The following is an 18,636-nucleotide window of genomic DNA, read 5'->3' on the forward strand; positions in this document are numbered from 1 at the left end:
TCGATCTCAATCTTCTCCCTTCTCCAGATAACAACATCAATCTTCTCCCTATCCTTTTTGGTCATTTTACATATATAAGCAAAATTTGCCAAACACTAAAAAACAACTTATCAACTTATTGCAGTTTGGTACCGCTATAAGCTAATCCAAATACTTTTTACAAAACTCTGGTTAGATACTACATAAGTTAATAAACACATTTTCAAAAAAACACAAGTTGTTTTAAATAAGCAATCCCAAACACCCCCTTGGATGTTTGGTCAATTAATTCTTCAAAGTATTTAATGAGATGTTTGGTTGGTTTTCCATTAAGTATTATATGAATAAAGTTGATTGTTTAGATTAATCTCTTCATATAAAGTGGTACGTTTTTTGTTTGGGAGAGTTTTTTCATCGACCAAATGAAGTGTTTTTTTAATTGGAAGAGACGTGTTTGAAAAAAATTGGCTTTTTGAATAAAACTCCCTTAAAAGCTTATTGAATAAGTCATTTTGTATATCATTAAACCACTACCAAACAATTATGTGTAGCTGATCGAATAAGTTGTGAGTTCCTTTAAGCTAAACTGCTAACAAACCGACCCTAAATATATCATTATTGAACAAAACAATTTTCTTAACGTAAAATTAACATCACCAACAACAAATGATTAAGCACCAATGGTTCGAACCTAAGTTCCACAGTTGGAAAAATGAAATGCCCAATTTGTTTCGTTAACGAGTGCTGATAGCAGCGAGGGCTCAAACTTAGGTTGTCCACATATGACAAGGTGTGGTAGTTTTCTTAAGCGACATGTCAATTAAATTTGTATGAGAGTGAAAGAGTCCTCTCAGCGTTTCATATGTTGATGTTAGTCTTTAAGACACCCATCCTTAAACTATCTGTTAATTTGCATTTTCTTTTTTCTTGAATTTATGTTTTGGATCAACTACCTGTTAGTTTGCTTTTTCTTTGTTCTTGCATTTTTTAATCTTTTAGGAACTCGAATTTGTCTATCATATACTGTATTTATAAGAATTATTTAAGGTATATCAAGCCTACTATTGTTAGAGCATCTTCAATAGAGGTTCTTTGTCTTTCTGTACTCTTTGTTGTCACATCATCTTCAACTCATCAAATTAAGAACTCTTCTACAAGTCCACAATGGTAGTTCTTATGGGTGTGTGTGGTACACTGGACTTGACAGGACAGAACATGACAGAGATCCCTGTCCCATGTTTGACATGACTTTTATGTGGAACGGACATGAAACAAAGTGAAACAAACTTATATTTTACCAATATAATCTCAATTAAAACTTAATTCTCTTCTAAAACATCAAATAGGTCTTTTTTTATATTTTATTCATTATTTAAATTTTATTTATTGTGTGTTATGTTTCTTAAACTTTGATTTTACTGTCCTCAAAATATTATTTTTATACGGTTTCTATATTTTTATTAATATATTATATATTAATAATAAAAAATAATGTAGAAAAGAGATAAAAATAAAAATTGGAAACTACATTAACTTTTTATTTGGTATCATTTTAATTTGTTTTGACGAAAACTCTCTAATGATATATGTTGTTATAAAAAATAATTATTCTATTATAATTTAATAAATTACATAAATTAATCAAAATAAACAACTCATTATGGGTAAATTGGTCATTTTACTTCTTCCGTTCTGTCCAGTTTTATCTTACCAAAAATTGAACAATTGTTCTATTATGTCCTGTCCTATCTTGTCTAGACACCAAACACACCCCATAAGAACCTCTTTTTTGCTGGTCTCATTGATTTTTTCAACATCAATAATTATTATATAAAGTCAAGAAAAAAAATGCCATTTCACACAAACTTCATGGTAAGAACCAAAGTTCTTATACAAGAACCTAAATGAGATGATGTTCTTATAAAAACCCTCCACGATTACAGTTCCTACAAGACACTTCAGTTTTTGCTAATAAGAACCTTGCATTGGAGATGCTCTTTAGTCATTTTATTAAAGCCCAAGACTTCTGCTTTAGAATGAAGCTCCCCTTTTCACTGTTTGCATAAAACTAGATTAATCCTCGAGGCTGATCTTCCCATTGCCGTACTCCAGTAGTATACGTAATGAAAGGTCATTGTGCAACATAACGAATCTTATGGCGTATCTTATGGCTTTGGCAATCGAAGTGACACAGAGAAAAAACGTTAGGGGAGGGGAGAAGCAGGGAAGAAAGAAACGAGTTAGAACAGATGATGATAACATATCTTACACAGTATCTGTAGAATCTTTTCGGTTATCTAATGCTTCCAACAAGTATGGCCTACTCTATGGCTTTACAACCTTTTGAAAGAGTAGGGAGAGTAATTTATGTGGAATAGATCAAAGGAAAAGGACATATATGTATATAGGAGATGAATGTGAGTACTTTGTTGTGGTAGGGACCACAATGGCATTTATTAAAAGTTCAGGGTAGAAATGGTCCACCATTGAAAGTGTTGTATGGTCGTGATACAATTTAAAAGACAAGCTCAAAACATGTATGCATTTGTCAACTCACCACCAATCAATACTTTTTTTTAATTAAATTTAAAAATAAATATCAAAAATTATTATTGTTGTATATATTTTTATTTTAGAAAGTCTTTTAATTGTAATTAGAAGGGTGCTCGTGTAATGCAACGAGATACATCTTGATTTTGATATTTTATTTTATTTTTTATTTCAGTCGATGTTATAGTATGATCTTATGTGATTTTGAAAAAATTATGATGTTTTTATTTTTGAATGAAATACAAATTTGAAGAAATCATAAAAATTTGACAAAAATTTATCGATATTAATATCAAATTAACTATTGAAAATTCCTATTTTTGGTGTAATTTTTTAATTCAACTTTTTTTTTTATATTAATTTAGTTTCAATAACAAAGTAATTTATATTTGGTTTAATAATATAAATTTCTTATAAAGATAATAATTAATTATTTTGTTAGAATTTGATAATTATTTTAATTATATTTTAAATTTTTTATATTTTAAAATGAGATGTTTATCCTCTATTTGATTATGTTTATCCGTAGTTAGTTACATGAATTCAAACATATAACTTTAATAAGTTGTACTTATGCATAATTACTTGTAATCTTGAATTTTAAATAATATGCATCAATAAACGGTACTTCATGCATAAAAAATATTTTTTAAGAGTTTTTGTCAAATGTTTTTAATATAATATAGATAAGTACCCATTTATTAATATCGGTTTGTTAAAGGGTATTTAAACTCAGTAATTTGTACAAACTTACAAATCAGTTTTCATTTATTGTTTCATATATGAAACAAGACATGTGAGGCCCATTGAGATTGTCGGTAATCAAATTTGTACAATGTTTATATAGTATTTTTTTTCATATGTGAAACGTTTATGACTATTTTTTTTCCACATACAAAAAGTTATAAACGTTGCACATATGAAACAATATTGTATAAACATCGCATTTTCTTACGTGTTTTTCATATGTGAGACGATAAGTGAAAATTGGTTTGTAAGTTTATAAATGATTTTGTATGTTGAGTAGGGGTAAACATGGTACGGTACCATGTTTTTTTTCTTTCAAATGCTATGTATCAACCAATTATAATTGGTACGCAAAATTTTATATCATGTATCAACCAACTATACTTAGTACCAACCAACTATACTTGGTACCAACTTTTTTCGGTTGGTACGATTTTGTACCAATTAAAAGTTAAATTTACAAATTTATTTATATTAACATCTTCACCAACTATATTTAGATGCACTAAAACCCTGGAGTATCTAAATAACATGCTGATATGTGTTGTACCACTTATCACTACATATATAAGCATTCAAATAATTTTCAGATAATACAGCCATTCATCAATAATCTAATACAAACGGCTATTAAGAAACGGCAATAAACCGTGAAGGCGTGGACGAGTTAGAGGTTGTTTGTTTACCTCTTAATAGGTCCATTAAGAGGTGAATCTTGTTTAATGTGCCTCTTAATGGTTCTAGAACGCTCTGAGTGATTTTGTATCATGAGCCTCCCTTAACCATTAAGCACCTCTAATTTCAATGTAAACAATTATCAAACAAATATATTTCATTTTGCACTATATCATGAGAGACTCTTAATCATTCTGACCACTTAATCATTCTTCATCAAACCATTCAACACATGCCAAACAACCCCTTGCTATGGTTGTTAGGATTAGGCGAATGAATTTAGTCAAGTTCTATCTATCCATTCATATCATAATTTAGCAAAACTGAAAACAAGAACATTTAAAAATTAAAATCAAAATATATTGTATTATACTAAACTCTAATAAATAAATTATTAAAAAAAATAAGTCGATACGATACAATATTACCATGATACATGACTTCTAATACCACGTATCAACCAAGTTTAGCTAGTTGGTACTGTACTACCAACCAATTAAATTGGTACCAACTGAATTGATGTCAATTAAATTGCTACGATTGGCATAAAATTTGGTTGGTTTATCATGATATAAAATCGACAACCTTAATATTAAGAATAATTTTCGTTATATGTTGAAAATATAACAATATCAAGAAAGAGACAATGCACCATATTGTATAGTAGCTGTTACATAAACTTGAAAACGACATGATAAAATGTTTCCTTGGTGACCATAAAATTATTGGAGGGTTGCAATGCACAAGGTACATGGTTTTCTAACATTGATGATATTGGTTAACAATAAAAACATCTTTTAGGTAGCGTGTCATATGCAGACATGATTGGACAAGACATGACAAGAGAGTAAGACTGTACTGGACATAACAAGACAGAAATAACCTAATTGATGTTAGTTTGAAAAAATACGATTCATATTATTTGGTTCGGAAACATCCATATAAATTGACAAAGTCATGGTGGAAGATTGTTGCAACAACAATGGTTGTCGAGGTAGAGACATTGGTGATCAGTGGACGATGGTGGTTGTGAAGGACGTGAATATGGTGGATAGTGATGGTGGTAGCGGTTGATAATGGTGGATGAGGTAGTTGTGGCAAATGTGGTGGAAGTAGTGGTGGTGGTGGTGGCAAATATGTAATATGCCTAAACAACACTTCACTGACACTTTTTTCTGTATTTTTTTACGGGCTGATTTATTTTGAGTTATGACAACAATAATATAGTGCCACGACGCACACAGTACTCACTCATGTGCCTATGTGGTCTCACGTTTACTTTGTTGTAAGAGAATTTATTCGTCTTTTTTGTATCATTTTAGTTTTTTATGATTTGTTCATTTGTCGTAAATGATAACAGAAAAACAAGTCATATTCATAAATATGTGTCGATATCTAAAGAGCTGTTAAGATGGTCATACTTATTTTTCATATATAATATTAAACGGATTTTTTTTTTCTATTGGACAAATATGAATATCTGGTTCATTTCATGATCACGAGTATATATTATGATAGTAAAAATGGATATTATTATGATTGTAATACCTCCTCAATTTTAACATTCATTGTTTTCTTGATCGGAGGGGCCGCCCCCGTGTATATCAAAACAACAACATTCATTGTGAATAAATATTTAACGGATATATGGGTTTATATTTTCATTAGTTGATGTTCATGTTTTTCACACGTTCTACTGTTCTAGTGCGTTTATTGTACCTTGTTTTGACACACACTCTATTTCGACATTTTTTCTTCTTGTTCTCTGATACTTTACGACAACTTTTTAAAATCTTCTAAACCTTTTCATGACTTTCCAGATCTTTTTCCAAGTTGGGATCTTTAAGGAAACAAGTTTTCTACATGTATGATTTATGAGATACCGTTTGGTTTGATTTTCGGTTGTCACGTACCCTCAAGAGTTTCAGTACATGTCATAGTAGGTTATTTGCAGATAATCGACATGAATGGTCGTTTCTCATCAACGCATGATTGTTTCATTTTCAATAATATATATGATATGATCCAAATAGAGTTCAATGAAATGAAATATTAAAATCAAGATGTATCTCGCTACATTGCACGAGTACATTTTAGTAAATTAATAAATTGTTTAGTTTTTTGTCAAATATTTGACATTTCATTCGACAAAGGTAAATAAAGTAGACATGACTTTTGTTCAAATTGATAACATCAGTTTTTTTTAACGACAACTATAAACAACTAAATAATTATAACCCAAAGTTTATTTAAAAATATGTATAACTTTTGTACGACATATAAAAGCGTTTACAATTCTTATCATATTCGTAAATATTTGTGCTACAAATTATAATTTATATTAACATTTGAGAAAAAAATAGATTTTAAAATAAAGTATAAAATACAAAATTATAGAATTTATATTGTTGTATAGACCATGATAACTGTTTTATAATAAGTATATAAATTACAAAAATATAATAATTCAGTTATTAATTAAAAGCACTGATAATTTTTTTTTATATAAATCTATCAGAAAAAAAACATTAAACTATGTTTGGTCTAAATCATACATTAATTTATCATGTTATGTTCATTAAGTTGAACATGCTTATTGGATAAGCTCCCCAATCTCAAACTATTTTTTCCTTGTGAAGTTTGGAAGTTTGGTCATCCAATATTTTCACGGTAGTTGAATAGATATTATAGCTGAGTTTCGGTGACAATAAAAATTATGGTGAGAATGGTAAGAAGGAGTTTTCACTTTTGGATCAATCTTAATTAAAGATCAACACGTATGAGATGCATCGAATCAAGTCTCGTATCAAGCGGAAATTATGGGGTGGATATGCACTTATGGGTTCACATATGTACTTGTTTTGCCGTTTATTTATAGAAGTTATGAAACGAACCCTCTATCTTCTACATATCATGCTAGGAATTATTAATTACTTCACAGTTAAAGCCATAAATTTTGACTAGATGAAGAGTTATGATCATTTCTCTACTTCTCAAATATTTACCACTTCTTTGAACCTAATTAGTTCTCATTTGATTAGACCCCTACATATACATATACATATACATATACATATACATATACATATACATATACATATACATATACATATACATATACATATACATATACATATACANCATATACATATACATATACATATACATATACATATACATATACATATACATATACATATACATATACATATACATATACATATACATATACATATACGTGTTTGAAATACCTTTAAGATCCAAAGATCTTCACGATTTTAAAGATGTCCATGATACAGAAAGTTGAGCCTTTTGGATATAATCTTTTTATCCATATATAATATTCTACCATTAGTTATCATACCTCTGATGTGTTTTTACATGTCTCTGTGGCTAAACTTCATTGGAGATTTGTCTACTCAAATTAGACAATTGCATAAATATATATATTGTCCCACGAAAACGAAAACGAAAACGAAAACGAAAAAGACAAGAGTATCAATGTAACATCCTCATCCAGATAATTTCCATTTTTAGTCTGTACATATCCATTTCTTATGATGATGATCGTTAATGATTGATGTCAAAACCCTTTTGGTTATTGAACCCCTTAGGAGGCCAATGACTACGATACCGCTAGACCAAAGGCCATTTGGTTTCATCAACCTTTAAATACTCATGTTTTTCACAAATGTCTTTCGTCATGGAACAAACCCGAATCCCAAATTCGCCTTCGCTGATTTTATAGAACATCACTGAAATCATAACAAACAAATTTTACATGAAAACCAAAAAAAGTTGAATAAAATTATTTCATAAGTAAATTTGTGAGGTTATTGCTCAACTATCAAAAGGAAAAAGTCTTGTGTCTTTCGAGATCTTCTTCAAAACTCCAGTTCAAATCTTACAAGACTATTAAGGATTTTTCTGTTTATTCTCCGGAAGCTCTAAAATTAGTCGAGCAGAGACGTTTGAATCTTTTTGTAGACCCTGCAATATCCACATTTTTTGATCACGTTGCATAACTGAGATAATAGAAAATATATATGTTAAGAACAAAAATAGGCTATGTATATAAGATCCCACATTGGTTGGGGTGAGAAACAAAGACTGCCTTATAAAAGACTTGATATTTTATTTTATCAGACGCATTTTAAAACCGTAAGTTTAGGCGTGGGACAAAGCGGACAACATCTGGTACGGTTCACCTGAGATGTTATAGATGGTATCAGAGCCAGACTGGTGGGCCAGGGAGAACGATGGGTTCCCAAGAGGGTTGAATTGTGAGATCTCACATTGGTTGCTGAAGGGAAAAAGTTGCCCTTATAAGGGACTTGATATCTTCTCTATCAGACGCGTTTTAAAACCTTGAGTCTAGGTGTGTGGACAATATCTGGTACAGTTGACATGAGATGTTATAGGCTAAACCTAAACGATTAACAATTTGGAACTGAACCTAAATCATTGATAATTTGAACCTAAACAATTTCGGCTACAGTTTACATCCTAAGCACAGGTAAATTTTGGCCCCAAAATTTCGGGGTCCCATTCAAAATATTACATTTAACATGCAAAAAAAATGGAGGTATGCATTCTACTTGTAAAGTGAAAATGAAATAAAAGGATAACATAGACTCCTCAACGACTTAATTTTTTTTCAACTCCCCCACTTCATATATAAGTTAGATATGCTACATTCTTCAAAGCATTTTTCATCGCCACCGTCACGACGTCGCTCCACCGCCATCACCACCGCCATTTCAATGGAAGAATCAGGTGCAGAAACTCATGATTTCATGAACATAGAATCTTTCTCTCAACTTCGCTTCATCCCTCACTTGCCACCCAAAAAGAATTCCATTCGACTCTTTGGGAAAGAATTTGGTGGCAGTGATCCAACCACCATTATCACCGACGAGTTCAGTTCGGCCGATGACAGTACCGCCACCGTCATCCACCACGAAACCAAAGACAACGGAGAAAGTCGCCGGAAGTTTGAGTGCCATTATTGCTGTAGAGACTTCCAAACATCTCAAGCCCTAGGAGGCCATCAAAATGCACACAGAAGGGAACGATTACACGCCAAGCGAACCCACATCCATTCCGTCATGATCCACGGCAGCTCCGCCGTAAACCACCACCACCACCATGTCACCACCACGTCAACGCCATCCTATCAGCATCACCACCATCAGAGTACCAATTGCATTACAAATAATGGCACCAGTATTAGGTTTCAAGAAAAGATAACCTCTTATACCTCCCATCAAACACGTGCCATCGCCGGCAGACCATTCGCCTCCACGGCGGTGCGAAGCTCAACGGACTTTAACGGTGGTGGCGGCTTATTGAATTCCTCCGGCGCCGGCTCTTGTTCTCCGATTCTATACATGCATGAATCGAGGTCAAGCTTTTATGATCAAGTTAGTTTAGATTTGCATCTTTAATTAATCATTATTATATTCAAATTCATATGAGAATGGTAATTAAATAAGATAATAAAAAAACACTTGAATCACATGTGAATTTACAATAAATTATAAATAACATGTAAAATCACATGTGATTGAGAGATCGCGAGCCAAGTCTCCCACACAGCTTTATATTGACCGTTATCATATGTAATTTTGCACGTGATTTAACTCTTTTCTTGCTTTCTTATTTTAGTTATTATTCTCGTTTTAACCTCCTATTAATTGACGTTATTTATCTTTATGAGGTCTTGATGCCTTACTGGACGATAAAATCATGCATCGGAACTTTAAGTCCTTCGTGTATTGATCGATGACCGAAAACGAGAATTGTTACAATAACTTTATGCATACCATTGTCTTTATATTTGGAATGATAATGGGATCAAGATCGAGGCCGACAAACCGTTAAAATGAGAAAAAAAACGAACCTAAATCATTAATATTTTATGAGTGTTATTAAATATTTTAATAATATAATTAATTGTGTAATCTTTAAAATAGAGGATTTGTTGACTATGAATGTAATTTTTTTATTTAAAGATTTTGACTTTTTACATCTTCATTTTAAAGAATCTGTTGGAGATGCTCTTTCAGATTTACATGTTATAAGTATTGTTATGCAAAGATAATCTAAAAAAACAATTTAGAAACGATCAAGAATGATAAGATTAAGCAAAAATACAGAAACTATCAAAACAGAACATATAACTTGGCGACATGATTTGGTGAAGCCGTAATAAAGACACAAATAAAGTGGCATTCGAGGTCATAAGTCGCAAGGAGAAGCCACCTCCACTTGGCGGTATGACTTGATAAAATGGCATGGTCCCGTCACGAGGAAGAAGTGTCGGCCAAGGTTATAAGCATGTCACTACCAACTCTGTTTGTAACTGACTAGAGGCCTCGAAAACAAAAGCAGGTTCTTACACGTTATTCATCCGTCCACCACTGTAAACAACACCACTCAACGTCTAGCTTCCTTGTGTTAAAGAATGCTGTCAGCGTTCTTTTTTGTTGATGATCTCAAACCAGTAACTCGCTGAAGCAAGTCGTCCAGTTGTGGTGAGTTTGAAAGCGAATTCCAGTTCATTTAGTAAGTCACTCAGTCCCTTATTATGATATATAATATATTTTTATGAGTATAACATGCAAAAATGTGACATATTAAACGTTTAATTCATTTGTTGAGGCGCAAGTGAATATTAGATGGGACTAGACCAAACCTAGTTGAGCTCAACCCCATCAATATTACATTGCAAAACCAAATTGGCTCCGTGGTACTCGAGTTATTAATAGACCTTACATGAAATAAAATAGTTTAGAGATCATCAAAATCAGTGAAAGATGCACATGTGAGTATTTGTCCTGTATGAATATTAGATACTGAAGAAAAAAAAACATTGCATTGCAAAACTCCAAATCAAAAGCGGAGGGACATCAAGAAGAAGGACGAAACTCATATTTCTTTGTCATGTAGGATAATTCATTCTAACCTGAAAAAAATTGATATATATTTTTTGTGTTCTTTTATATAATTATTGATCGCGTTTGAACCTCCCTATATATATATATATATATATATATATATAGGTGAAGGATCATGTGAGAGTGAAAGTTAAGAAGATATTTGAACCCTTGATCCCCTTTAATCTAAAACCAACCCATTAATCGTGCTTGATACGGTGATTGATCAAATGCATCTCATCCTAATGTGCATCTGAGGGTGGAGATCTCTTCTTATACTTCTCATCTTAACTCTCCTTCTCACTGCAACCCAACCTTATGTAGGCGAATAATCATGCGGGAAAAAAAAGTTAAAATGAGAAGCGTAAGAAGAGATATAGAGCTCAACCCTATATATGTAATGGCTTAGGGGGTGTTTGAGATTGCTTATAAAAGCTGTTTTTTTAACTTATTTCAATCTGGCACCGGTGATAAGCTGTTTTCTGGTGTTTGGATAAGGAAAAAAAAACTGCTTATACCGGTACCAAACCGGTAATAAGCTATTTTTGATAAGTTAATCATTTCTGACTTATGAAAAACTACTTATTACCAGTTTACAATTTTAACTTTCTTTTATTTAACTCCGATTTGATACCACATAAGTTAATAAACACTTTTACAGAAAAACATAAGTTTTTTTAAATAAACAATCCTAAACACCCCCTTAGAATATATGTTGAGCTTGAATTTGATTGTTGGGCTTCTATCAAGTGGGCCGATGATTTTATTAAGCATATTTGAGCTTAAGCCGATAAAAATTGGTGATATGAGTGGGAGTCCATATTGAATCTATATAAGCGTATATAATACAATTAGAAGGATATTCATATAATACAATAAGATACATTTTGATTTTTATGTGTTTTTTGTCTCAGTTGATTTTTAATACAGTTTTATGTGATTTTGGAAAAACGATAATGATTTTATTTTTGAATAATATATATATATATATATATATATATGAAAATATATCATAAAAAATTAATTTTTTTATATTGGTATCAAAATGACTGTTTAAAATTTCTTATTTTTGTGTATTTTTTTAATTCATTTTTTTGGTTTAATAATTTAATTTTTTATAAAAATAATAATTAAATATTTTGTTAGAACTCAATGATTATTCTAATTATATTTTAATTTTTTATATATATTAATGAGATGTTTATTCTTTATTTGATTATGTTTATCTGCAGTTAGTTATACAAATTTAAACATAGAGCTTTAATAAGTTGTACTTACGTACAATTTAGGGGGTGTTTGGGATTGCTTATTGTATCGGCTTATTGACTTATTTCAGTCTGGCACCGGTGATAAGCTAATACCTAGTGTTTGGATAATAAAAAATAAAACTGCTTATACTGGTGCCAAACCGGTAATACGCAGTTTTTGATAAGTTAATCTGTCCTGACTTATGAAAAGCTGCTTATTACCAGTTTATCATTTTAACCCTATTACCCTTTATACCTATCTCTTTTCCTCCAAATAACATCGATCTCAATCTTCTGCCTTCTCCAGATAACAACATCAATCTTCTCCCTGTCCTTTTTGGTCATTTTACAGATATAAGCAAAATTTGCCAAACACTAAAAACAACTTATCAGCTTATTGCAGTTTGGTACCGCTATAAGCAAATCCAAACACTTTTTACAAAACTCCGATTTAATACCACATAAGTTAATAAGCACTTTTACAAAAAAGCATAAGTTGTTTTAAATAAGCAATCTCAAACACCCCCTTACTTGTAATTTTGAATTTTAAGTAATATACATCAATAAACAGTACTTCATGCATAAAAAATGTTTTTAAGAATTTTTGTCCAATACTTTATAATATAATATAGATTATTATTTTTTATAGCTTAATTAATCAATAATTATTCATTGGCCCATTTCTAATATTAGGTTTTGTTTTTTAATTCTTCGGTTAAGACTATGTGATACGCCTCTAGGTTTTTACATCATCTATGCATTTAGTTTCTTAATTATTCAAATAATTTTTTAATTAAATTATGAAAATCTTCTGTATGGTTTATGGAAAATTCAATCCGAACCTAACCTAAAATTAGTATGTTGGGTTGAAATTTTCAGCTCATTTAAATAAATTAGTTAACATGTCTAACCCATTTAAATAAATGGACTGAGTTGAATTTTTCGACATGTTTTCAACCCTTTTTAACCCATTTAAAATATTATATATTTTTAATATTATATCTAGTATTCTAATTTTTAATTTTGTTTTATTCTTAATTAAAAATCGTACCGTCGTGAGATGAAACTCCAAATTCCAATCGCCTCCATTACTCTTAATCATCATGAAACTCTAAGAAAAAAACATTTTAGTCCATTACTCCATTATCGCCTCCAAAGTCCAATGGTTGTGTTTTTATTCAAACTTTGAACAATTTATTTGTATTTGTGGTTGTGTCTTATTCAAAAAATAAATAAATAGTCTAGTTCTTTTTTTATTTATAATTTTAAAATTAAATGGGTCAATCTATGTTCAACCCATGTATTTAACATGTTGGGTTAAGAAAAACGTAAACATGTCAACCCATTGTCAACTCATTTAGGTAACATGTTGGGTTGGATTGAGATTTTCAACCTGTTTAATAAATAGGTTGAACTCGAACCCAACCCGATCTGACCCATTGCCACCCCTACTAGGAAGGTAGATAAGGTGGCAACTAAAGGACAAAATATAGGGATAGATCTATGAAGGCCCCAAAAGGATCTTCAGCATTCATTCACTCAATATATAATAAAATACAAACCCCAATAATATTTATTGTAATTTCCAAAACATAAGGGTGAAAATCAGAATTTCCACAAACCACAAGGACTATTTTTGCGTTTCCATTTTGTCAGCTTTATACTCGCATGCGGTGGGTCTGGTGGATCCCAACTAATCGTAAAAGGGTCAAACTAGTTGATGGTTTTGGTATTTTAACGGGTCGGGTAGTCGGGTATGAGCACTTTTCAAGCATGGGTAACGTCTAATTTTTTTTAGGTATATAATATTTATGTATGGTAAATACAACAAATAAACTCACACACTCTTCTCAATATTAGTGAGATTTGAAATCTTGACCTCCTAAAGGTTAAAAGCTATAATACCGTTAGGCCAAAGGCTACGATACCACTTTCTATAAGAAAATTTGCTCTATAATTTAATGAAACATTTTATAACTTTTTTTTATCAGAAATACTAATATTTTAATTTTAATTGTTATTTATACTTATATATAAGAACAAAAGGTTGAGTTCCGGTAAGAAAGAGAGTTAATGTGAGAAACGTAAGAAGAGATCTCCATCTTTGAATACACTCAATCCATGTATCAAGCACGATTCATGAATGAGTTTGAAATTAAAGATGATCAAGGGTCCGGATCTTTTCTCACGCTTCTCACCTTAAACATCATTCTCACACGATCCTTCGTCTATGAACAAAATGCTATATATAAATCGTTAACTAAAGATATCAACACGACGGTATAAAAAATACTAAAAAGTGACACCATCAATAAATAAGGAACCGTTTACCAAACTCTTACCAGGGTAAGCGCTTACCTAGTCACATTACCTTAGCGAATAAATATGGTAACGACCAAGAATCTTACCCTGTAAGAACGAGACAAAGACCAATAGTCTTACCCGGTAAGTGAGAGCGACAACTCTTACAATGGTAAGAGTTTACCGGATAAATTGTTGCATACGATACCATTTTGTTGGACTAAAATCTTATTCGGTAAGTCGAAGATAATGTTAAATTTTACTGATAAGTACTTACCGGATAAGTATTTGGTAAATGACACCTAAATAGTCTTGTTTGTGTCGGTCCTTTTAATATTTTCTTCTAACAGTATTTTCACTATCGATATTTTTATTTTATTTTGAATAAACTTCAATTTTTTTTCCTAATATATTTCAGATTTTGGTAACAGAGTATTAAATTATGGCCGTTAGATAAGGCATTTCATTTTCTTTAAAAAAAATAAAAAAGTAATTATGAGGGACCATTGTAGCCATCTGCATCACCATGCCACACCACACATTAAATATCAAGTATCATAGATAAATAAATAAAAACATAATAATATTTTTTTTTGGCAGTGACAGACCTACAGCATACGGTGGTACGTGTCACCGTATTATTCCTTCTTCGAATGATAATTTTTTTTAGGTTCGTGAAAGGTGCAACCGTATTAATTTGTTGTGTGACTCCGTATGTATTTTGAAACTACAATGAGAACACGTTTTATTTAGTAAAGTTGATTTACAAGGCTTTTATTCCACCCTAAAGCCAAGTTCGAATCATGTTAGTGTCATTTTCTTAGTCAAATGGTGCCACTGTTTGAAAAAAGAACTTGTACATTTGTTTCTTATAGTCAAATGGTGTCACCATTTGAAATTTTTTCTCTATTTATTTTTTCTGTTAAAAAAAGAGTATTTTAGTTTTTTTTGTTTAAATAATATAATATTTTGTTTTGTATTTTGTATTTTATTTCTCTCTCAATCTAAAATTAGTTATTTAATAGAAAAAATATGAAAAGAAATTTTTATGTTATAATTTAAAGAAAAGATTAAAGATTTTGATAAAAATGAGTAAGGGGTTGTTTGGTTCATATTGAGATATGAAGATGTTAATGAAAATGACAGAGAATGAAAATGAGAATAATTTTTCATTCCCTCCAATTTAATCTGGGATAAAAATTTAGGCTTCTTGGGGGATGAACTAATTATATTATACTAGAAGGGTACTTGTGGAATGCATCGATACACATTTCCATTTTAATGTTTCGTTTTATTTTTTATTCATGTCGATATAATACAATTTTATATGGTTTTGAGAAAACGATAATGTTTTTATTTTTGAATAAAATATAAATTTGAAAATATCATATAAAATTTGCAAAAAAATATATCAATATTAGTATCAAATTATTTAATTAAAAGTTCTTGTTTGTTTATTTTTTTTAATTCAAAATTTTTATTATAATTTAATTTAACGAATTAACTTAATTTAGGATTAATAATTTTTTTTTAAGATAATAATTAAATATTCTGTTAGAACTCAATAATTATCCTAATTATATTTTAGATTTTTTATATTTTAAAATGAGATGTTTATATTCTATTTGATTATGTTTATCCGCAGTTAGTTACACGAATTTAAACATAGAGCTTTAATAAGTTGTACTTATACACAATTTACTTATAATCTTGAATTTTAAGTAATATGCATTAATAAACAGTACTTTATGCATAAAAAATGTTTTTAAGAGTTTTTGTTAAATGTTTTATAATATAATATAAATAATACCAAACAATTTCTTTTATTTTCATTCTCATTATTGTTTCCTCTAACCAAACACTTTATAAACACTTCTTGCTTTAACAAAATAAACAAAGAGAGTTAACAATTAGGAACCGTTTTTAAAACACAATAAACCACATGATTTGATTGATTTCTAGCTTTATTAAAGGGGTGTCTGAAATTGATTATTTGAAACAATTTATATTTTTCTGTAAAAGTCGTTATCAACTTATTATAAGTTAGAATATTTTAACTTATTCGAAAACTTCTTATTATCAGTTTGACATCAGTATAAACTGTTTATCCAAACACTCAAAAATACTTCTTACCAATATAATATCAAAATAAGTCAATAAATTGCTTTTATAAGTAATCCTAAACATCTCCTAAATACACATCCCACTTTTAAACTTTAAGGAACACAATTGAAGTTTATTCTTGAATGAATAAATGCTCTTTTACTATTCTTGGATTCTTTCCTTTTTTATCTTTATGTCCCAACTCCCAAGAATAGAATCCAATTAAATTGGAATACTTTCATCACAACAACTTTAATCAATAACAAAATTATTAATTTTTATTATTATATCATTTTAATTTTTATCGGGATTAATAACATAAACTATCATCTTAAGATAATTTTAGCGTTGTTCATGATGATCAGACAAGAATAACGTAAATGTTATTGACGTATTAATAAGATGGAATTATAAGTATTTATTTTTAACATACACAGATGAAACTGAAGTTAAATATTTGAGAAAAGATGAATCACCGACATCAATAATGAAGAACAAACACATCATACTCCACAACAGCATTTCCTGTTTTATAATCAAGACTATGAGTCTTGGCTTGAGCATAGCCTCTAGCAAAACGGAAAAGCCCGCTTCCACCAACAACCGGCATCTCTCTCATCGACGTAAATGCCGCATTTCGTCCCAATATGCTCAAAGTGCTCCCATTGTACTTGCCTTCTGTAAAACAATAGTTCAAGACCATCAAAAACCCAAGCTCCTTCAAGTCTGCTGATGCATATATCCCTTGAGCTCTTCCCAATACCTTGGACCCTGGTTCCGGTGTTAGTGTTAACGGGTCATCCATCATCATCACAAGGCCGAAGAAGCTAGAGGAGGTGTTTGTGGTAGGAGAAGAGGCCACTTTGATGGCGGTAGGATGACGAGCGATGACTATGTCGTGAAAGTAGAAATGGAGGTGGGTTAGCTTTTCTTTCTTGAAATCAAGTGATTTTCTTGATAAGTTTCTTGAAAATGATTTGGATTGAATGCTTGTAAGGATATGAAGGAGAAGAATGGTGATGATAAATTGGGTTGTAAGGTGAATTTTGACCATGGTGATTGATTGTGGATGAGGGTTTGGAGTTTGGTGGATATATATATATATATATATATATATATATATATATATATATAAGGGGTGGGGGGAGGTTTAAGAAGAATCCAAAAAGGAAAATGTGAATTATCTATTAAGTTATTCTAATAAATAGATGATTCAGATTTAAATGTAACTGGCCTTATGATTATATAGTTACTGATGAAAAAAAGTAACTGTCTCTATTATTTACAACTTTTGGATTACACTGATCGATGGTAGATGGAAGGATGGTTCATTGTTCTCCGTTTTTTAGGGTTCTTTTTTGAACCCACCTCTATATACAACTGAGGTTCTAGAGAACCCTAAAAATTGGAGGATGAAGGAACCTTTAATCAACTGTAGGATCTAAAAATTAGATAACTCATGTTCAAATGTAACTGCTTTTATAATTATGGAGTTAGTTATAGAAAAATGTAACGATCCCTATTATTCACAAATGTCGGATCAAAACTGATCGATGGTTGATGTAGGGTTCCACTATTTTTCATATTTTACGATTCTTCGTTGAATCCACCTTTATATTCAAGAGATGTTCAAGAGAGAACAAAATTATGGACCATATAAGAACCTTCATCAATCTTGGATTTAAAAAATAGATTGATTGTTCATATTCAAATTTATCTATCATTATAATCGCAAAATTAGTTTTATATACACACACACACACATATATATATATATATATATATAGGTTGGTTATTATACAACCCTTGACATTTGTGCAACCAATACAACTCAATCTCAACTGTCCATTTCATTTGATTAATATTTGATTTTATAGAAATTTTGATTGTTTCCTAATATAAAGTATTGATCATAATTAATGAACCATATTCATCTACCATAAATATTCAAATCATAATAAATGAACTCTCATCATTTCCAAAAATATATCAATTTATTGGGTTGCATTGGTTGTACAAATGCGACGGGTTGTATTTGAAACAAACTCTCTCTCTCTCTCTCTCTCTCTATATATATATATATATATATATATATA

The 18,636-nt window shown here is 30.4% G+C and overlaps 2 protein-coding genes across 2 annotated transcripts; one reads left to right on the forward strand and one right to left on the reverse strand.

Annotated features, from left to right (window-relative positions):
* The first annotated feature begins 8,714 nt into the window (after positions 1 to 8,714).
* Positions 8,715 to 9,398, forward strand: LOC112501506 (zinc finger protein 8-like). The gene has a single exon (XM_025105151.1). It carries the CDS (start codon positions 8,715 to 8,717, stop codon positions 9,396 to 9,398), a length of 684 nt encoding a protein of 227 aa, XP_024960919.1.
* Positions 9,399 to 16,903: 7,505 nt separating this feature from the next.
* Positions 16,904 to 17,611, reverse strand: LOC112501523 (dirigent protein 22-like). Its single transcript, XM_025105179.1, has one exon. The coding sequence runs from the start codon at positions 17,592 to 17,594 to the stop codon at positions 17,022 to 17,024; it is 573 nt and encodes a 190-aa protein (XP_024960947.1). The 5' UTR covers positions 17,595 to 17,611; the 3' UTR covers positions 16,904 to 17,021.
* Between the last annotated feature and the right edge of the window lie 1,025 nt (positions 17,612 to 18,636).

This window comes from Cynara cardunculus, unplaced genomic scaffold (assembly GCF_001531365.2).
Source record: "Cynara cardunculus var. scolymus isolate 2C unplaced genomic scaffold, CcrdV1 Un_Scaffold_196, whole genome shotgun sequence".
NCBI classification, from domain to species: domain Eukaryota; kingdom Viridiplantae; phylum Streptophyta; class Magnoliopsida; order Asterales; family Asteraceae; genus Cynara; species Cynara cardunculus.